A 23,131-nucleotide genomic window follows, 5' to 3' on the forward strand; every position below is an offset into this window, starting at 1 on the left:
AGCAGTGGTCTGAATAACAGTGACAAACCCCACAGTGCTCTCTTAGGCAGCTGTAGCACTAAACTGTGGTGTTCTAGAGCAAACTATTAAAGAGTGTTTGATGCTGTTACAGGTAACGAACTGATTTGAATGTTCTAATACTAAATTTTCTTCTAGCTAATCAAAATATATTTGACTACCCAATGTATGAGTAGTCCTGAATTGTTCTAAATTGCACGTGCATGAGAACTTTTTTCTATTTGAGAATAAAAAGCCCATGTGAAGAGTGGCAGGATCTAAATAAGCATCCAACATATGTACGAAATTCAGTCCAGATCAAAAGCACTCTGCAGAATTACAAGGAATTCTTAACTGCAATATTATTAGTTGAACCCTTTGATAGCATATATGTAAGTGGCTGTCTGAGAAGACTTCTGCCAGTGTCCTGAATCACTGGTATTTTTCTAAGATAACTGATAAATATACTGTTAGAAAAATAAAAAATAATATCCCTACAAACTTTTCATATTGAATGATGCTAATTCTTTTGTTGCGTGTATATCTGACAAAAGTCACTTTAATAACAGGTAATTCACCCCAGTGCTGTATCAGGAAATGGACTGGGACCAGTTTGACTTGAACCCTAAAGTAATTGCTGCCCTTAAGAAAGGTAACTTAATTTGCTAATGTCTTGTTAATAGATCTGTCACCATAGTTTCTTCCTTTACATAATTGCGTGTTTGTGGGTGTAAGCATACAGATGTACAGTAACATTTTAGAACTGTAGTTGTTTCCTAAGCAAGTTTTTTGAGTATTTATAAGTGATGGCTTTTCCTCATTCTCCAGTAATAAATTTCCAAACAATTTTATAGCATGTATTGATACACTTGAAGTAAATGTTGGTGGCCCAGCTTACAAGAACACAGTGTATATAAACTTTACGTACATGAGTAGTAGAAAGTGGGAACACATTTTCTTTTATGCATAAGACTGTAATCCAGCTATTTATAAATACTTTTTCTAATTTCAGCTGACATAAAATCAATAAAAGAGATTTTAAATCTTTCTGAAGCAGACTTGCAAAGATTGATGAAACTATCCAGTGCAGATATCCAGTGCTTACTGAAAACAGTCTCTCTCACACTGAGGAGAAATAGCATGCTTACAGGTAATATAGTTAATACGAAAAACCTTTTCTGTCTAAATCTCCAAATACTGTCACTGTGAGAAAATACGGTTTTGGCTCCTCATTGACACAGTAACAGGTTTCTGGAAATGAAAAGGCAAGTGGTTTTGCTATGCTGTAGGGAATTATTTAACTATGCTAGGGGCAGCTCCTCTGATACCTCGAAGGTAGATGGAAGTGGATGGGTGTAATTCCTCAGGATGAAGCCTGCTTGAAAGAGCGCATAATGATTCTCCTGCCTGGAAAACCTGATTAGAGGAAAAAACGATTCCCCCTCCCTTTTGGACTAAGAGTAGTTGAAAAACTTATTATAAACTTTATAAACGGATTTGATGTAAATGTCTCATTCCAAACCAAGTCTAATAGCTTCAAACCTAATAGCTGTTCAAATGCTCCATGACAGCTCCGTTTGAGATCTGTGTGTATCTCCAGGCCTTGGCCCGGATGCCTGGTACGCTGTTTCACAGCCTGCTATAGGTTTTCATTTCAGTTACTGCTGTGCTTGAACCTCACAGGCAATGTTTGCCCAGAGCGGAGCTTTCCATGGAGACTCCTTAGAGGCTGAGAGAGGACAAAGAGTTTGAGAGGAGTAAAGGGCTGGATGTAAACTATCAGTTTTTGAACAGGCATTCAGTTAGTAGGTCCTGTGGGGAAGACCAGGATGAATTAGAAAGATCTATCAATCACAGAATGTCAGGCATTGGAAGGGACCTTTAAAGATCATCTAGCCCAATCCCCCCACTGGAGCAGGAACACCCAGATGAGGTTACACAGGAATGTGTCCAGGCAGGTTTTGAATGTCTCCAGAGAAGGAGACTCCACAACCTCCCTGAGCAGCCTGTTCCACTGTCTGTCACCCTCACTGTGAAGAAGTTTCTTCTCAAATTTAAGTGGAACCTCTTGTGTTCCAGTTTGTATCCATTGCCCCTTGTCCTGTCATTGTTTGTCACTGAGAGGAGCCTGGCTCCATCCTCCTGACACTCACTCTTTACATATTTATAAATGTAAATGAGGTAACTCCTCAGTCTCCTCCAAGCTAAAGAGACCCAGCTCCCTCAGCCTTTTCTCATAAGGGAGATTTTCCACTCTCTTCATTATCTTTTTTGGCTCTGCGCTGGACTCTCTCCAGCAGTTCCCTGTGCTTCTTGAACTGAGGGGCCCAGAACTGGGCATAATATTCCAGATGCGGCCTCACCAGGGCAGAGTAGAGGGGGAGGAGAACTTCTCTTCACCTACTAACAAATAAGGAAAGCATCCCTTGTAGGAATAGACTTGATATACAGCCTCTATTTTCTGTCATTGTGTGTTTAAAAGATACTAAATTAAACTCTCCTTTTTTTCTTTTTAATCATTAAAAAAATTCCAAAACTCTGCAGCACTTCAGCTCTACCAAGATAAAGATCATCTCACCTCCCAGCAGCAGAAGCTGAGCCTGGGATGTTCAGTACTAGATGCCTTGTTAAAAGGTGGCATTCCTTTGGTGGGAATCACTGAGCTCGCTGGGGAAAGTTCTGCTGGGAAGACTCAGATCAGTTTACAGCTCTGCCTTTGTGTACAGTACCCTTACAAATACGGGGGATTAGAGTCTGGTAAGTATGGAAATGTAAATATTGGTTAATTTGCCATTTGGGGGAATATACTGTCTTAAAGAACATCATCAGTGCGTTGAAATAGATGCATGTATTCAGTGCGTGTCTTATCCTTCTGCAGTAGCATTAGTAATAAGCTGGTTAGTTAGTCCTGCATCACAACGTCATTTAGTACAAAATTACCATTGGCTGTTGTTTACCTGCCTGCCACTATGGGTTAAACCAGACACATGCAAACAACATATGAAAAGTGTTGCTGTTTTAAGTACTTATTGACTCCTCCGGTAACAGCTGAAACAAAGCAGCTTATCAGATAATTTTCCACAAACATCTTGGCTATATGGCATATATTCCCTTGTTGGGGGTTTCAGATTTAAAATAATATTTAGTTTTATAACAATAATTGATGTACAGAGTAAAACTGATGGAAATCTAATTGAGGAAAGCTAACATTGTTTTGTACCTCTAATTTTCCTGGTTTTGCCAAAGCAGCTTTATTCTTTGGTTAGAGTATGTTTTCTTTAACCATCTATCACATTAAGCGAACTCCTAATTTTTCTTTTCTTAAAGTATTATATGCTGTCTTAGAAAGGGAGGAAACTTGTGCCACTTCTGAGAATTCAGTGTCCTGGTAGCCTGCCTTAGGTGTGTTTCGGCTCTGATCTTGCTCTTCCTTCCATGCTGCATTTGCTTTAATTTGGCAGCTCAGTGGTTTGTTGTGGGCGAACTTAATTATTTCTTGTACTATATCCACCCATGTGGAAAAATCATGGAATGTCCAAATGAAGATCTTGCTTAAAGGGCAGTAATTAGCCCGCGGCTTGCATAACTTTGCTTTAAGTTACGTCATAATTCAGAGCAGAAGCAAATATATTTTGTTTGATTCCTACATGTGTTGCTGCCAACTGCTGCAAATAGTTTGAGTGGAAATACATATTATTTCTCCCAATTTATGCTGGAAGAAAGGAACAAACCAAAGTGGAGTACAGGAGCAGGTGTCCAACATCCTAATGGCACTCTTGTTCCATGTATCAGACCACAGTCTTCCTTGTAGGGCTACAAAATGGCAAATCTTGTCATTATTTGTGTTTGAAGATGGTTCTTGTTTCTTATGCACCCAGCAATTGGTGCCATTACAATCACTTTGTTGTGTCCGTGTTCCCCATCTACCCACTCCCAAGTGTTTTACCAAAGATAGGACAGAATGTCCATCTTATCAGTGCTCCTGTGAGAGACCAGAGCATTTCGGAAGGGCTGAGAGGACAGAACTTTTTGAGGATTTTGAAGGTACAGAAGGCAGAAATATCCAGTTGGAGGAGCTGGAGAGCAAAAGGAGTGGGGGAGTACTAATTCTTGCAGTTTTTAAATCTCAATGTGGTATCTTGCCATATGTTAGGCTGAATACAGTTGTAGCAGCAGATACTGTTTGCATAGCACTTAGAAAATGAAACGGTATCTCTGCAGTCTGTAAATACGGGTTGTGTTGAGTTTCTTATGAGAAATACAAGGATTAAAAGCTTATGTTAAGTATGAGGAGTTTTACTCTTTAGGAAACTTGAGGAGAACAACAATGCTTAGTAACTATCGCAGAAGTCTAACACTACCAATTGAAGATTAATCTCAGTGCTAAAACTTTGCTAATTATTTAAATTATGGGGGATTGGGTTTTTTGTTTTTAATGCTAGAACTTCCCTCCACTTAGGAGGTGATATTGAAATATATTTCTTCAGACAGTATAGATTTATTGTGTATTTACTTCATTTGACTTAGTGCTAATCTTGTTTACAATTCTCAATTCTAGGAGGTTGGCAGCAAACAAAGAAAATAGGGCATCCTTTGCCTCAAGGTTATCTTTCTGCCTTTCTAAGAATGTCAGTTATGGTCAGTCGCATGTTGGCTGAATTTATTTTGTATGTCCATATTCAGGAGTAATACATGAATATAATGTGACAAATTCATATCCATATTAGAATTCTGAATTAGAAAAAGATGTTTCCTACTGATTCACAGAATCATTCTTGGTACATGACAGATTATATTCATAGGACTCAAAATTTGTCCTTTGAGGGTTTTTTAGTGTTTTGTTGGGTTTTTTTTAATGTTTGTTTGTCTGGTTTTGGGATGGCTTTTGGTCAGCAACCAGCATAGCACTTTTATCAGCCTAAATATCAGTAAAGCACTGGGATTTGGTGAAATATCTGATTTCTCTTTGGTTTTTGTAGACCTGTGAGGACAGATGCTTATATGATCAATGAGGACGACTGACTTCTTCAGAGTGTCTCTCAGCTTCTTCCTCAGCAGTGATGACTGCTCTGGCTCTTCATTTGTCAGTGTTGGCAGCTTCCTCAGGAACTGGAAACAGCACAGTGCCAGAGGCTTTTCTGTTTGCATTGTGCTAGTCTCCTCTTTTTATTTCGGTTATGACAATTCACTTATCTTCAAAGATATGTGAATATTAAGTGCTTTTACCTCATACGTAGGTGTTAAGTTTGGTTGTCAATCTCTTTTAGTTATTTGTCAATCTCTTCTAGCCCTTGTACGTTTGCTATGAAGCACCTCCTGTATTTTTAATGCACAGGTGTGTATGCTCCTTAATCAAATGTTTCACTGTGCTTCAAACTGAGAAGCACAAACAGAAGCTGAAGAGGTTTGATGAAGGTCCAGTCGGAGAGCGTGCTATTCCCATTGTACTGTGAATCTCACATTTTAAACCAAGGCAAAGTTCATCAGATATATTTTAGGTGGCTTAACTTTCTTAAAGTTTGAGATTAAAATTACATAGTTGTTTTTCAAAATCAGCAGCACTTTAAAAAAATTAAGGTTGTCCCACTGTATGTTATGGAGAAGTCACAAATGGACCAGTTAGGTAGTCAGAGTACACTATCTGCTGTAGTAAATGTAACTGGTGTCAAAGAAGCATTGCAGCAGAGCAGAAGATTGGCAGGTGACTGAGTGCTGGTATTTACAAAACTAAACTGAGACAGAAAGTAGCCTGTGAAGTAGAACTGCTCTTAACAAGGAATTAATCTTCTTGATCTTTCTTTTACAAGTGTTCCACTAAAAACAAAACACAGCCAAAAACCAACCAACAACAACAAAACAACACAACCCCCCCGCTACCAAAACTGAGTTCACTTGAACATTAAAATTGCTTCACAATTTTACAGATAGAATAGTGTACATCTATTGATCAAGAATTTTAAGTCTAGGTTGCTGGACCAGTGGAGCAAAGAGGACCAGATTTTTGCTTTTCAAGCTGTTCTTTCCTGCCTACAAGTACTACAGCTGTAGGGTTACCTTGTTTGCCTGTTTTCATCAGGTGTTGACATGAAATTGGGCCACAATTGCATATAAGGTTGTAATACAGTAAGATTGCTGGATTGTCTCATATTATTATGCTTTTGTCTTATGTTTGTTCCTTTTACTGTTCTTATTACTGCACTGAAATTATCTGCAAAGTCATCTTTAGGATAATTTTACATTTCTTTTTTTCTGGGTAAGATAATTTTGGAAAAAATCCATTTTTTTAGCAAGTTTATCAGGTTTTCTGTTTTGAAATGTCTTGAATGTTGCAATAACTCTGGATCAAAATACAATTATCTAATCAATGGAGCACCAATCTATCTATTATAGAAATGCAAATCTGCACTTGAAAAAAAAACAACCATGAAGTCTCAAGTAACAGACATTCCATCCTTTTTAAGTAAATGAAGGAGAGAATGAGGGACATAGTGCTTCAGGCAGGCCTGATTTTTTAGACAGCAGATGATTTCTCTGTAAGCCAATATTCAAAGTAAGGAAATCCCTGTTTAAGAATAAAGCAACATTGTGCAATTCAGCCATGAATAAGAATGGTAGTTGAGAAGTGTTTCTCTTTAGGAACTGTTAAGTTACTCTGCTAACACAAGTCGGCTTAGCTTTCGTCAGTGTGAAATTCAGAAACCGCACGGGCTTAAATAAGCTGCGTATCATGGTGCCTTTTCTTCATTTGTTTGCTTGGGTTTCAGTTTGCACCATAATGATTTTCAGTTTTGTGGTGTGAGTGTTGCAAGACTTAGTTGGCTTATCTGAGTGAGTATTGGTGCCAGATGTACATAATGTCGAGTTTCTGATTAGAAATTGTTCTTGACTTACTGGCTTTTTAGAAACTGTGGAACTGCAGATGCGACTGGCAATGCATGAACTGCCCTTGGCAAAGATGCTCACCCACCTATTTGATACTCAGCTGTCACTGTCAAGTTGGAGAGTGATATGAAAATTAGTCCGATTAGGATAAATTAACCTGGGGAAATAGTCAAGAAAGCTAAGGTTCAGCTAATTAACTGTTTAATAACTAGCTATTTAAAGAGCTGTAGGCAGGTAAGTGATATTTACCGTGTTTTCTTCACCTGAGCTTAATACCAGCTCAGATAGTATTCAACAAGCTGCTGATATCACCGTAAACTTAATGGATTCAAGTAACTGTGGACTCATTTTCTCTTCTTCTGTGCTGATGGGTATTTGTATACGTGCTCATTAGTGTCTACAGTATTGCATATGACTTCAGTTGTCATAGTTACCAAAGGCAGCGTTTATGCCCACAGTTTAAAATCCAGAATTCCATCCACTCTAATGCTAGACCAAAAAAAGTGGGGAAAAGTACCGAAAATATTAACGGTTCAACTTCTTAGTTTTTCTCTATGTTGTAGTTCAGCAATTGTGATCAGATCATGACTGCTCTGATCACTAATATTTTATTGTCCTTATTCACTGTCAGATGTAGTGAACTGCTGACAACCCTCTCTTCCCTCTGACATAACTATGTACAATGTCCATAATGAAATCAGGGATTTAAGAATGGAAACTGAATATTCTAGTGATAAATGCTGTTGGCTACCAAGGCCATGGAAATTAAAAAGGAGTCAAAGTATAATTCGAGCCTGTTATTAGGTTGAATAGAAACAGAAGTTGTGGAAACATTTCAGTACCTCTTATGGAAGGTGTGGCTGATGATGAAGCATTTTTCCATGTATTAATTGAGGAAGGTCTTTAATTCTCACCTATCAAAGACAATTTTTTAAATTAGTGGACATGGGTAATTTTGTTTGCTTTACCTCACAGCTTTCTGAGTATTTAAAAATAAGACTGTGTACTGGAATATTTTTTTTAATGTTTCACATGTGAATTAGTTTGATTTCTGTAAGAATTTACAGCAGAGCTTGGGAGAGTTAAGCTGAAGATGCAAGCTTTGTCTTAAAGAAAATCAGGCTTAGGCTCATCTTTATCTTATATAGAAGACTCTCAGAATTCAATACCCCATATTATACAGGTGTCCATCAGCAGAATAGTTTTATTGATAGAGTAACCATTAATTTTGACTTGATCCAGTCCCAAGATCTTTCAGTTTCTGCTATTGGTTGCTGGACCAGTGGAGCAGAGAGGACCAGATTTTTGCTTCTCAAGCTGTTCTTTCTTGCCTACAAGTACTACAGCTGTAGGGTTACCTTGTTTGCCTGTTTTCATCAGGTATTGACATGAAATTGGGCCACAATTGCATATAAGGTTGTATTTTTTACAGTGGAATATACGGAATATATTCTGGAAAACATATAACTGGAATATATATCCAGTTGCATCTGGAAAGGGGACTTTCCGCTCCCTGAAGAGTCAGCTTAGGGATAGACTGTTGGGGTGGAAATTTTGGGGATGTCTCATTTTGCCAAGTGCGTCAGCTGCCAACCTCAGATGCTGCAGCACCAACCACTTCAGTGAGTGGACTTAATCCTTAGATGTAACCCTACAAGTATTAGCTGATAATTCTGGCTTATTCTGCAATAACACTAAAAGGTTTTTTTACAAAAAAAATATATATAGATGTCACTTACAGTAATGTGATTGAACTATAATGCTTTTTATCTAATCTACCATTTTCAGGAAGAGTTAATTGGACTGAGATTGGATGAGTGATCCTCTTTGAACTGGCTTACAAATTGTCGCAATAAGTACCCCTCTATGTGTAAATTTAAAAACAAGAAACTTGAAAACAGCAAGTGCAGTTAATCAAAATACTAGTTGTACTGGTTTGGGCTGAGATATTAATAGTTAATTTTCTCTGTAGTATAGTGCTGTGGTTTGGATTTCTGACCAAAACTGGGAATCTGTGCATCGTTGCTCTACTTTTGGGTTGGATAAATGGTAATGCTTGTAACCACCCAAGTTGGGTGGTGAGGTGTCCTGCAGCTGTGCAAAACGAGTGTCACCTAGTGGAGGGTACAAAAATCCTATTGTGTCAGCAGGCACTGAAAAAAGGGGCCTGGCAGCTACAGTACAGTCATAGGAGTCATTTTTTGTTGTTCATCATTGATCCATTATGGCTGCAAAAAAAAAAGCAACGTGAATCTCCAGGTACATATGTCTAGCGTTTGAGTGCAGAATATATTATTTATGTGCTGTTAAGAAAACTGCGTTTGTAAGAGCCGTGTTGTAATAGAGGTGATTTCCTTGATTATAGGCGCTGTCTACATTTGTACGGAAGACGTATTCCCAAGTAAACGTTTGCAACAACTCATAGATCAGCAACATAAGCTGCGTGCAGATGTTCCAGCTGAAATCGTACAGAAGATCAAATTTGGAAACGGTATTTTTGTTGAGCATGCAGCAGACCTAGTAAGTAGTAGCACAAATGAAGAATGCATCATTATTGCACCGAAAGCCAGTAACTACAGGGGTTTTTTTTTTATATAGGAGACCTTTCAAAAGTGAACTAAGATCTGTAATGAATACGTCTTAATCTCTGCAATTTGCTGTTAGAAAGTTGTCTGTTGCAGGGTTTTAATGTGAAATATATTAAAAGATAAATATTATTTAGAATTAATCATGTTGTTGATTTTTAAAAGTCATTATGTGTATCAAAATGTAGTAGATTTATTTCTACTAGTTTTACTGCATCCCCTAGGGAGATCTTTTTTGAGCTTGGAGACAGGATATAAATATATATGTAAAAGGTGACATATCAAAGCAGAGTGACTGTCTTGCGCCTCTGCCTGTGTCATAGCAGGACTGGAGGGGAAAAGACACACACTCCAGTACTGTATTCAGCCCTTGTAAACCCATTTTTTGTGCTTTTTTTTAAGTAGCCGTGAGTATGCTCTGTATTGATAGAACATCAGAAGTTCTGTTTTCTCTGAGGCTTGAAAGTAGCACTTGCTAAATCATTTGAATTGTTGTTTTTTTTAAATAATATTTTGCAAGTGTAGGAAGATCTTGCAGGTTACTGTGCTTGCTGTTAATTCACTGCGCGGCCCAGGCAGGAGCTAAGGGACCTTTTCCATGTCCCTTTCATTGGAAATAATTAAAGTTCTAATTGTAGTTTCTGGAAGCTACAGAGTATGTTATTGTAAAATGGAGAGAGTCACCCTAATAGTAGTATGTACCTCTCTCTAAAATGCCTTAAAAGTGAAGCACAACACTCACTGGTAAGTCCAGCAACTGCACAATAGATTATTACAATTCATAGATTGCAATGTATAAATTCAGTTTGTGTGTACATGTATGTATCCATATACATAAAATGCATTGCTGTATGGAGACAGGCAGCTTATAGCAACTGAAGTAGAAACCTAAATCATCATGATCTGTATTTTCTTTCGCATCAAATTATTTTTTACTTGCTTAATTTTGAAGAATCCAGTTGTCAATTCACTTGAAAAATGTACAAACAGAAGGACCACACAGAACCACTGAAGCGTTTAAGTGCAGCATAGTTGCCTGTACATATACCAGTAGGTGAAACAACAAAAAATATCCATTTCCCAGAATGGAAAGCAGTCGTATATTCTTCAGAGTCATTTTTTCCCCTCGGTTAAAAAAAAACAAAACCAAAACCAAACCCACAAACAAACAAACCCCTTTGATATTAGAATATTATTTCTTTTGTAAAAAGCAGCTCATTTAGTAGAACAGATCTTACTGTAATTCAGATTTGAGAATTGCAATTTAATTTTAAAAGCTGTGCAATGCTGGAAGATGTCTGTAATTTTGGATGCATATTAAGCTGTTCCTGTGAACCTCTATTTAGGTGTAAAACATGGCACCAATCAGAAGAACCGTGAGTCTCACTTCGCTGCTTTTTTTGCCAACATCGACACTTCTGCTGTCCAGAAGCTGAGATTATCACTGTGAGCTTGTTCTCCTCTCTCCTCAGCTGCTGCAGACAGCACTGCTAGACACAAGATACTGGGCTACAAGGACCCTTCATCTGACTAATATGATTATTCTTATGTGATAGAAGTTGCACCCTACAAAATATTTGTTAGTTACTGGTGAGACTTAAAGATCCACAAACTTGCTTTATGATTAGAAATTCCATCCGCTTGTGTTTCAGCGATGAGAGCTGCAATTAATATCCTGATTTGACAAATATAGCTATTTGCTTTTATTTTGTGGTAGGAGACCTTCCACAACTGCATTACCAAACGGATTCCCCTGCTGCTGGCAAGAGGCATGGTGCGGTTGGTGGTCATAGACTCCATTGCTGCTTTATTTCGCTGCGAATTTGGAGCTTCGGATTCTGTCACGAAGGCTCGGTATTTGCAGACATTTGGAGCACAGCTTCACAGTTTAAGCATGAGATTCAGGACTCCGATAATGTGCATTAATCAGGTATGACATCAAAATTGCTTCTCATTTTGTAGGGATCATTTAATAAATGGCTGGGGCAGGGAAATCTGTGTATGCAGATTTATTAGTGTTTTATTTAATACTGTCAACCGAGTGTTAATGACTGATGGAAACTGAAGTTTCCTTAAACTGATATACTTTAAACTAGTAAATTTTAACTTCTTGAAGCTTAACAATATCATTTAAGCTTTTATAGACTGTTAATGTTCCCAAAGGTTGTCCATTAAAGCTAACGAAAATAGATATGTACAGCAACTGCACAAAGCATCGAACTAAAAAGAACAGAGCTTTTCCTTAACAGCCCTGAGGTTTCCTTCTCACAGCAGAAGAAAAGGGGTAGAAAAAGGGAGAAAAGTTGAACTTGAAAAGTCACAAACAAGAATTTTGAACTTGAAAAGTCACAAACAAGAATTTTCTGTCAGGAAGAAAGAGGTTCCAGAAATATCGAGTGAATTGTTATTTGATTTGTTTCTGTTTGCTAGAGTTCTGGAACTACAGAATGAGCACTGTGTAAAACCTTGCACTTACTGCCATAACTGGGAGTGCATTGGAATACATCTACAGCAGTAATTTGAGCAGCTTTCAGGCACGCACAGTGTTTTTATTTTCACTAATATTCCCATTAAGGTTCAGTAAGATTTAAATTTCAGCCTCAAGTTACTCTAAATTTTTTTGCCAACTTTTTTTAACAAAGTCTTTCATATGCTCAGCTCGCTTTCAAGGGAAACCGAGATTTCCTGTAACTGCTTTTTGAATTTTGGCATTGGTAGAGACAATTTGTTCTCCTCGGGAAGCGCGGCTTGGATGTTGCTCTTTGTCAAGCAGAGGTGTGTGCGGTTCAGCGTTTACACTGTGAACCCAGCCAATGGAGTCAAGTTCCTTGGCTGGCTTCTGCGATGCTCTGAGCACAGGCACTTGGAAGAGGCTGTTTGCCTTTGTCCTGGGCGTTTTGAGGACCCATCTAGCAGGCAAAAGAAAATCGTTAAGGGTAAGACAAGTCTAGATGTCTGCGGTCTCTACCTTGGAACGGTTCAGCGTGAGGGGGAAAAGGGTGATGATTGAAGAGAGATGCTTAGATCTGCCATCCCATGCGGGGAGAGTCGCCCCGGTGCTGGCTCACAGTAGACGAGGTTCCTGCCTGATGCTCACTGGTGATTTCTGCTCCAAAAGGTCCTTCAGGACTGTATTCCAAGGGGAGGCAGCTCACTACATCTCTAGTTACAGACAGGAGCTGTGAATACAGTAGCATTGAGGAAGACTGACTGTAATCTATTCTGTACATTATATTTAGAGAAGTACCTATAACTTCATTTGCCGTACTTTGTGAAGAACTTGTGTGGAAGAATCATGACATTAAAAGACCATAGAGGGAGTCAAGAGGTGTGGATTGTTCTAGGTTGTAGTCAAACTGCTCCATTAAGCAGTTTATCCCTTCAAATGTAGTGAAATAAGTGAGAACAGGACACCTTTTGGAGATTTGGGCTTCAGTACCTTTTGTCTACAGATACAGCACTGGAACAGTTTTGTGTATGTGTGGTTTGTTTGCTTTTTTTTTTTTCCAAATTCAGCATCTAGTAGTAGTTAAATTTAAGTTGTAGCTTAAGTAGTTGTAGCACTGTAAACTAAGATTATACTTCACAACTCCCTTTTAATTTGCCTTGAAAGCCTCAGAGTTTTCTGACTTGGCTTACTATGTGCTCCAATAGCTGTTTTTCTTGGCTCTGTTCCTTTCCCTGCCCTTCCGCTTCCTAAAAACAAGTGCGTAACTAGAGATCCACTTCACATGGTTTTCTGCTTCAGGTGACGGATGCAGTGAGCGGGTCGGAAGCTGCTCAGTGCGGTTGTAGGTAAGTCGTGCACAACAGAAACGTAACAATGTCACACACAGCAGCATTTAACCACTGTGTTTTTTATAACTCTGATATAAACTACCAGAGCGTGTTCAGAGGAGCAGCGTGTTTGCCCAGCAATGCTGTATTTGCTGGAGATCAGCAACTCATGTGCTGTGAAGTGGAGGAAACCACCATACACACTTGTGCGGTATTCCCGAAGCAGCAGGTTATGGGGAAAAAAATCCTTGGAATTAACGGCTCACGTATTTGCTTTCACAAGTATTTTTGCATCTCTTCTTGTCTCTGATATAACTGAGTGCATTTTCTGTTTGCTTAAAAAGATCTAGCAACCAAACCTTATTGATTGGTTTTGTTAGTTGCTTAAGAACATACTAACAGAATTCAAACATACGTATTTGCTGTTTGAATCCTAACAACTATAGTCTTGATTTCCTAGATAAGTGAGATGCTACATAAATGTGTTTTTGCAAGAAGTTAGTTATGTCCTCCAGATTTGGAAACAAACACAGAACAAGGATAAGGTTCAATTTTTTTTCCTTGGTTATCTTATAATTCTTTTACAGAAAAAAAAATTAAACTTAGGGTTGAAAATAATACATACGAAGTGTTGGATCTGCCCAACATTTCTAAATATACCTGTGAATGGAATCTGTGGCCAACAGTGACACACTTCAAAAGTTCATCCATTTTTGTGTAGCTGTTTTCCTGTCCCAAGAGGGGACCCCACAGACAGAGGGGTTCACCATGGCTGAAGTTGGAAAAATGACTGAATTATTCAGTACTAGAGCGCTTCTCTTCCCATTGTTACCTTGCTGTAGAGAGAACCCAGCGTACTGTTTTGTGAGCATACTCTGGAATCTCTGTCTTCAAAGACCTATCTGTTGCAGCAAAAATCATGGTATTTCATACTGAAGTCATACATACAGAAACCTGTCATGCTTGCTTTGTAGTGCGGTGGATAACAGAGTCTCTCCAGCACTTGGAATAACCTGGGCAAATCAGCTGCTAATGAGATTGATGGTCAGAAGACTGTCACCGCCTGAACAATCAGCTGGACTTGTGTCGCACCACTCTGGAAGCGTAAGGACTTTAAGAGTAGTTTTTGCTCCTCATCTCCCTCCATCCTTTTGCTACTATACAGTTAAATTGGAAGGTGTAAAAGGAATAAAGTAAATCTTTTGCATAGTAAGGCATTGTGCTCCAAAAATGTATCATAACTGCTTTGCTTCACAAAGGATTTCTTAGTAAAATGAAATTCTTCCTAGAGGAGAGAAACAGTGATGTGACTCCATTAAGTCTTGTCTACATCATGAAAGAAGATCTTTTTATCCTTGGGGATCTGTTCATCAGCTTTTCCTCCTGAGGGCAGAGGAAAGCTGGGGCAGGTGGAGGCTGCATGACAACCAGTGATGTGGCAAAACCCAGATTAGTGGGGACCTGATTTCTAATGGTGTGGTAATAGCGTGCTGATCTAGAACCAGCATTTACTGCGGTTGTTTTACCTCTCTGGTCCCAGACCCAAAGAGGGCTCAAACTCAACCAGCTGATATCACCTGATGGTGTTCCTACTTCTTGTGATGCCAATACGTAGAGCCATTCTTCTAGCTGTAGGACCTAAGAAATAATATAAAGCAGCTTTGTCACAAAGCAATCATCCTATTTTAAAACCACTTGTAATTAATATTAGGACTAAAATAAAAATGCCAGAGAGATAGATTTAACATCTTACTGTAAGAATTAAACTAGTACTGCTTTTGTACTATATGGGCATATCCAGATTCAAAGAACTTTTACAAACGTTTTGTAAATGGTTCTTTTCTACTCTTTTCCTGCTTTCTAGTTCCTTCCCCTCAGAGCAAAAGCCTCTTCAGCCTTTTCCATTTAAAAAAGAACCAAGCTGATCCCTTGTTCTGTTTGCCTGTTTCTAAGTGGTGTGAGCGTGCCATGGCTCAGGGGCCGGGCCACCTCTGTCTTCAAATCTTTGTGTCCCCTGCCTCCTTCCTAACAATTTTAATGAAACTAATTAGATTTTCTCTTCCATTCTTGGCTTGTTTATTTGCCATGAGGATTTTAGCCAAGACGTTGCTTGTCATATTGTACTGATTAAAAAAGAAGCCACAGATAGATGTAGCTGATTAACACGAGGTGGTCAACCCCAACCTGGACATGGTTTTACCGAAGAGCCTCCTCCCAGTGCAGCCCACTGGGAGCCACGTTCAGTACAGTGAGGTACGTGTCTTAAGGCTCATTGTTGTAGTGTGTCCATAGTTCTTGCAGCCTCTCCGCTTGCGGGAACGAGACATAAGTGTCAAAGTCACAGATGGGTCTATAACCAAAGTCTCAGCTTACATAGTGAAAAACACTTTTATCAGCAAATTTAAGACCTGAGCAAGTCTCAGCTCATGGTTTTTTATTTAACTGTCCAGCTGGCAGCTTAAATCTGAGTGTTACAGCACAGTTGTAGCTCATCAGCACACAAACCCTGAACCTTTAAAATGCAACTGACTCCCAGCTCACACTCAGGTCAGTAACTCTCTGCAGCTGAATGTTCATCTGCAATTTCTGCCCTTTCAGCTCCATCCACAGTCAGAAATCCAGATTGTTGTTGGTGTGACAGTAGTAGAACCTTCAGGAAGACTGAATAGAGCAGCTGCTCTTTTTGAAGCCTGGTGTCAAAACTGCCAAAACATACTTACATTTTAATAAATGCAATTTAAGAACCTTCCCTTTATATAGCTTTATTCATCTTTGGGTTTCACAACTGAGATTTGTTTCTATACAGGAAAAATTGAAGTAATTTTTCACAAAGATTTACATTCTAGAATGTATTAAGTATATCATCTCTTAGCCTGTAAGACCACATTTAAATATTTTTCTACACTTTGAAAAGAAACATTAAATGACACTTCAGAAACTTTCAAACAGTTTCAAATTAATCTATAGATGTGTGATGTATTTAAAAGGGCCTTTTCAGCAGAGAGAGCGCACAGGGTTCTGGAAGCATTGATTTGGAAAAGTTGAACCAAATTGGTAAAGATAAAGAATTTTCATAACTGAACTATTAACAAAACAGATGTAGTAAAACACACTCAATCTCATTACAAGTTTCTTGGTGAAATCACAGTGAATGACTATTTGTTACAAGTAACATTTATGGAAGTTTCTTTTCAACCAAGTTTTATGGGCTAAGACAAACAGTTTTAAACTCTGAACAGGATTTTGTCCATAGCTGTGAGAAGCAGTAACTACACGTGAAGATAAAATGCAGCATCTTAAAGCCCATCTTGGAAGGTTTATTATTTTTTAAAATCAAATGTGAAATCCACATATCAGGGCAGGGGGGGAAAGTTTTCCTCAAGACCGACACATCAACATTACAAACAGTTTTCTGGTTCTGCTGTTGTTGGGGGTTGGTTTTGCTTTTATAAACCAGCACCAAGAAAACAGAAAATCCCATTCCTGATTGCATAGAACTCATCTGGCCTAATTACGCTGTAACTCAGCACCACTGCTGCACAAAGCTTCAACTACCGAATTTAAAACTAAGGACTCAGTAACTTTCCATGCTTGAGTTGTGACTCAAGTATAAATATAGGGAGCCCAAGGGCTGATCTGGTTTTAAAAGCTACTTCACTGTGCTTGTTCCAGCTCTACGCAATTGTTGGCCTCTCTCAATTGTGTGTGCCAGCACAACTGTTAGGAGCAGCTCCAAGCCTTCTGATGGAGCTGGAGCATTAAATGAACTTCCAACTGTGTATGGTTCTCTAATTATTTAAAAGCAGCCATAACTACACAGTTTTGCAACTTTACTGTGAGTATCTTCTCAACAGCTCCAGTCTTTCAACTTCTATCAGGTGGCAGCACCAGGTTTTGCTTCTTGCCTTGTTGTTTTGGGCCTTTGTTTGTTTGTTTTTTTAAATATTGATCTTAACTATTCAGTGTGCTGAGACTATTGTGAGTGGTTTGGGGGAGGAAAATAATCAAATGTAGATGATGTTCAAGATTTCCCTCAATTCTAAACTATTAAGGAAAAAAGCACCAATATTTCTACCAATACTTCTATAAGTCTGTGACCATGTAAAGTTGCTACAACAAAACTGTAAACTTCACAACATCACATCTTTTAACATTTATTCTCTCAGTACAGGCTAACATTACCAAAAATGCAGTTCTTTTAGCAGCTTTCAGACAAAATACATGACCTGCATAACAAAAACTAAATTAACTTGAACTCATCAAGTCTTGTAAACACACATTCAACAAAGCACTGAACCCCCCCTTTCACTATGTATTTACAACAGAACCACACCATTTTCAAAATTACTGGATTCAAATGGTACAATCTAAGCACAAGTACTTCTCAAGCTTAAAACTGTTTTAATTTACTACCATTCAGGAGGGCTTGGGGGATGTTGTTTAAGAAAAGGTACAGACTCCAGGTAACACGTCCAAGTGCTGTCCCGTTGTTGAAGTGCTGTGTTGTGTCACTGCAGGACTGCAAGCACAGTCATCACAGCAATAGTTCAGTTATTCCTCCTCTAAAAGGAGCAAACCATGAACCAGTTACATTTTAAAACAATACTTAATAAGCTCGAAACCCAAGACCAAGTATTACCGATCTATCTCAAGACTAGCACACAGCCAGACAGACAGAAGGACAAACAGGCACTTTCTATCAGCAACAATTCCATGAGTGGACCCGAGCTGACTCTGCAGCCCCGTCCACAGGAGAACTGGAGGACCTGCCCCAACCAGAGGCATCGTTACCTTTTGAATGCAGTTCACCCTTCCAACGCTGAGCAAGGACAAACATGCCGGATTACAAACAAAACAGCACTGTGAAGGCTGGAGTTTTCCTAACAAGATGTCTGTCTATTTTGAAGGTGTTTTCTAGTTTTCTGCTTCAGAGCTGTTGATTTAGTTTGATAACGAAGACATCCCAGAGCTACACAATTAGGAATTCTGGTTTTACACTGTATGCGAACTGTGAGCTACAACTGGACAGGGAATTCAGAAATAAATTCTCACATAAAAGCCAACGGAGAAGCCCACCTGGAATTTAAATGTATACAAACCATCTCCTGACAGTAATTCATTCGTGATGCAAACAATAGGAAAGTTGACCTTACATTTCTTACAAGTTTCTCTCAGACTGCAAACAGCTCATTGGCTCACAGCTCTAATGACTTGGTCACCATTCTTGGGGATTTATGAATTACAGAAGTCTTGAAATCTGTTTCTTCTCTGAAAAAAATAACCTTTTAAATATAAGAATTGTTTAATATCCAGTAGCTCACCAACTTAATCTTCCAACACACTTTAAAACACAATATAAAGGTTTAAAACATTTAAAAGCACAGGACTAGTAATGCCACCAACAGTAAGATCCTGAATGAGAAAATTCCCTCACTACCACCATCAACATACCATGGGCTTACATTTTAAAAACTTACTGTACATTGTAATCTGGCGTGGTTAAACGTTTTATTGCTATTTATTTTTTGTGGGTTTGAGAGGCTGCAAGAAAGCAGAAATATGAATGTAGAAAACATATTATTCAGTTTCTTTTAGGTAATTCCTTGTTACTTTAAGTTCTGTGCCCAAAGAGCTGTGTGGGTTTTTGGAGGTCGGAGCTCTGCAGAACGGCTGCACAGGGCCAGCTCAGCCCAGCCTTCTGCACAGAACCCAGCTCGCCAATGGGTGCATGCAACATGTTTTGCTTTAGGGGAAAAAAAGTATATATATTATGAATATTTTTATATAAAAAGCTCTTAATAAAAAGATTAAAACTCAAGAGTCTACATTATATGAGTATATATTGTTAAGATAACTGAGCAACCATCTGTTCTTGCTTGAGTTCATTAATGAATTGCACTATGTGCTAAAACTTCTACATATTAGCAGCATCATATCTCACTGTTTCTAAACTGTCTTTATAGCAGGCGCACCAGACGCAGCTTTCTTTAAAGAGATGCTAATAAGGTACCTCCTGGTAAACGTAGGCAAGTGCATTACACATACAGCTTTTTGCACCAGGTGTCGTAACACAACTTAAAACCAGATGCAAAGCCAGTCAAATACTTCTACAAAGTACTAATTCTAGTAACTCTTCACAGCCTGTTCAAATACTAAAACTTGCTTATGTTCCTATGTTCTACCTCCTTCAGTTGGTGCTAACCTTGAATGAATATTCCAGCTTTTCCCAAAGTTAATTTTGTTCAGCATTTTCCAACTCACAGCTATGACCACAAATACATTTGTACACACACTGGTGGCTTTTTTACTTTCTCATCAAACTTTGCATGAATAGGAATTTTTACAAAAGATAAACAAAATTACAAGCTTTACAGAAAAGCAAAAGGAAACACTAGTGTCTATAAAATACTTAAAAACATACATACTTAGTTCCAGCAGCAGTCCTGTATACAGACAGCATATACGTTAACCCTAAGTAGATTTAACGCGGGTGCGTGGTCAAACGAGTTGCTTGCCGCTTCTGGCCATCTAGTGCATCCACCGGGGCCCTTCGGATCCAAGTGGTCCTGTGCACAGCAGCTACTCCGCAGCGTAACAGCCCAGCGGGCAGCTGCCCACATCTGTCAGCAGCTGCTACAGAGAAAGGCGGGATTTGGGATCAGCGTAAGGAAACGTTGGAGCACTCCCAGCAAACAGAACAGGATCATGAATTCCAGTGGACAAGCAAATAAAGTCAACCTGAGGCTTGATGTTTCCCTAAGAGCAACAGCAGCTGCTCCGGGACAGTCGCAGTCCAAAACTTCAGTATTTGTCAACCATCCAAGGTAAAGGTCAAAACATTTTCCATTTCTCCTGGTCAACGTGAACTGTCCTATCTCCATCAAATATTGTGCCCTAAGATGTCATCAACAAGTATCAAAGTTATGGTCACAGGTATTGCTATCCATGCTATCTACATGTGATGTAACCCCAACCATCTCTTCTGGAAAATTTAATAGCTCAATCTAGTGGTTAAGTAAGCCAGGTCTAAGTGCTGTTTTGCCAGCTAAGGTTTCCAACATTACAATAATCTGTGGTGCAAAGGAAAGCCCCACCAATACAGTATGCTCAATTTGAATTTATACAGTAATGCACATCAAATTTTTCCTTTTGTCATTCCAGGACTGTGTATATTTACTGCTACATATTTCAATTTGCCTGCATTTTCAAACATCTTTGCATTTTGGTATGCTTTAAATATGTTTGCATTTTTGACATTTTTTTGGCTGCTGTAATATTCAGATCTATTAAACAAATCAATATGAGTAGCATGAATGGGAGTAGTGCAATGAGCAATATATATCTATAGAGTTTTTACCCACTAATACTGTGTTTAAAATCATCCCTATTTAGAAAAGTAAAAACAGCAGTCCATTGGCAAAAAAATGAACAAAATCTACAAACGAGGTGTTCCTATTCGTAATGATGAGGAACCAAAGCTTTGAAGGTCTCAGTGCTTCTTTATTCACAAAGGAATATTAGCTAGCTTCTGTCCAAGAATCTCAATGCGCCAAATCAGTATGACTGACACTCAGAGCTCTCGAGTCTGTCAGACAATTATTTCGTTCCTGTGTGAAGGGGAAAAAACAAACGAACAAATTAAGCAGATGCCCAGATAGTTCAAGCAAATAAGCAAAACTACTAGTTTCAACATACAGGAGCAATATGAGGAACTACAGAGAACTGGCCATGTTCACGTTGGGCTGGACGACACTTTTCCATATTCTAATAAACATCTTTTTCCCCCCAACTTTTAACTAGCAATACTGAAAAGATCTATTGGTTGTTACACACACCCGCTGCAGTCTTGAGCCAAGTCTTAACAGAAACACAAGAGCCCATCTATGGGAATTGCCATGACCGTCTGTAGTGGGGGAACTAGAACAGTTCACCACAAGCGACAACTTCTTTAATATCGCACTATACACACAGGCAATTCATTATTATTCTGGACGTCCCATCAATTCTATACTAAGGACTCAGTTTAGGGGCACCCAGGGCATGGTGTTTGAAACCTTGGCCAAGAATTATGCTTCACCCTGGATTTTTATTTTTTTGGGCTGAAGTTCACCCTGAGCAAAGTTCTGTGGACGTTTCACACCACGGAAAACTCTGCAGCACGTTCATTAGAGGTAATAGAGTTAAGACACCTTTATGCCACTCAACAGTAAAATGACAGCCAAACAGTTTAGGCTTTCTTGCTACTTTAGGACAAACAGTGATGAAGATCCTCATGTACAGTTTTGTTAATACAAAAGTGACTTTATCTTCCTAAAATTAGTTGGAGTTACTGTGTTAGTAAAAGGCAGAGCAGTGTTTAGGATGCAGAACATTGCCAGCTTATTTGACAATATACGAAACAGTGACTTATTAGGTAAAAACAGGAAACGAGAACTCGCAGTTGGGGACACCATGTACAGTTAAGCAAGATAAGGAGGTTTTATATTAGCAGAAGCATCACATAGATCAGACAAACTTTTAGAGACTGGTCCTGGACAACCTCAGAAACAACTGAAGTCGCATTTAAGGGAATCTCAAAATGTACAGCCATTAGGATGATTGAGCTCTTTGCAATAGAGGGGCTGAAGTAAAAAATACTTAGTAACGGGGCTTTAAGTTCTTGTTTCATGTTTGTAGGTTTGGGTTTGGGGTTATTTAATTAAAAGTTTCATATCCACTGAAATAGTTAGAGGGTCCAGAGGCAGAGACTGCTTGATATCATAAAAGCTGATGCTCTTTACTGGCTGGACTTAAGCGTTTGCTTAAAATTAAGCATAATTCACTAAAGTGTTACAGAATGATGCCTTAAGCATACACTTTAAACATCTTACTGAAGTAGGATCTTGCCAATCACTGAGAGTTTGTTGTTTTATTATTTATCATATTCTTTTTACCCCAAACCCTACTAATGATATCTATTTTGGTAAGAATATTGTAGGGCTTCTTACTTGAAAATGATCTTCAGTAGCCTTGCCACCCATGTTAAGAACATTCAGAGAACTGGCACGCTTCATGCTGCAACCAGGACAGTGAACATGCAAGGATAAACCCATCAGAACAGCTGAAAACTAACAGCTCTAAAAACACAATATAACAACGAGCAATGCACAGATACGGGAGTTTGAACAATGCCCCAGAGCTGGTCTGAGGGACAGCCTTAAAGACAACTACAAACAGGTTTATATTCAGTTCTAAATTACATACAAACCCCCCAAAATTCAAAGCTCCTCAGAGCTTAAATAGTTCAGTCAACTGATTTAATTTCAACTCAAAATCTCACTTTTGAAAGCACATCAAGTTAATACACTGACTTAGCATTTTTTTTTAATCAGCTAATTCTGTTTCAATTTTATGCAGCTTCTTACAAAAGCATCAAAACATTCAGACAGTTTAGAAAAAACAAATGTGAAACATAAGTTTGTCACATAGGCAGCATTTAACTTGGAAAAGCTACAACAAATGTTAGTTTAATACTTTCTGCCTCATCTAGGTAAGTCTCCAGAAATGTATTTCAAAAAGAATTTTCAAGTCTTTTACTTTAAAGATTTCAAAGTGAAGGGACATAAGATGGTTGCTGCTATGAACTTTGGCTGTGCTTGTGGCTTTACACCGCTCTGAGCAGCACTCACAACCACCCGGGCAGTACTGAAAGCAACAGATGAGGAAAAAAATCACCTACAAAAGAGCTACTGACAGTCAAAATATCGCTGTATTAACTGTAACACCGACTGCTGTTTGAGATAAGAGTTACTAATTTATTTACATTTCTCAAACATGTACAAAATTTAACAAAAATACTTTCAAGTGTGTAATGACATTCAACATCAGCCTTCAGCTTCCCATCCTCATGG

The 23,131-nt window shown here is 38.6% G+C and overlaps 2 protein-coding genes across 3 annotated transcripts in view; one reads left to right on the top strand and one right to left on the bottom strand.

The window, feature by feature from the left end:
• Positions 1–594: 594 nt before the first annotated feature.
• XRCC3 (X-ray repair cross complementing 3) lies at positions 595–14,438 on the top strand (the record flags this gene model as incomplete). The annotated part of the gene is made up of 7 exons (XM_080345935.1): positions 595–649; positions 1,010–1,147; positions 2,542–2,754; positions 9,245–9,399; positions 11,182–11,394; positions 13,213–13,259; positions 14,216–14,438. The coding sequence occupies 7 exons, from the start codon at positions 595–597 to the stop codon at positions 14,436–14,438; spliced, it is 1,044 nt and encodes a 347-aa protein (XP_080202061.1).
• Positions 14,439–20,727: 6,289 nt separating this feature from the next.
• KLC1 (kinesin light chain 1) overlaps positions 20,728–23,131 on the bottom strand; it is a gene marked incomplete at its 3' end in the record, with an annotated part of 45,215 nt that continues 42,811 nt past the window's right edge. Inside the window, exons 15-16 of one of the 2 annotated variants that reach the window (XM_080344948.1) lie at positions 22,229–22,295; positions 20,783–20,848 (exon numbers count right to left, since the gene is read on the bottom strand). In XM_080344948.1, the coding sequence (XP_080201074.1) occupies positions 20,783–20,848; positions 22,229–22,295 (133 nt within the window). Of the gene's footprint in view, positions 20,849–22,228; positions 22,296–23,131 lie in introns of both variants that reach the window. The other variant, XM_080344950.1, reaches the window with a different exon arrangement.

Source organism: Nesoenas mayeri, assembly GCF_963082525.1.
Source record: "Nesoenas mayeri genome assembly, chromosome: 5".
NCBI classification, from domain to species: domain Eukaryota; kingdom Metazoa; phylum Chordata; class Aves; order Columbiformes; family Columbidae; genus Nesoenas; species Nesoenas mayeri.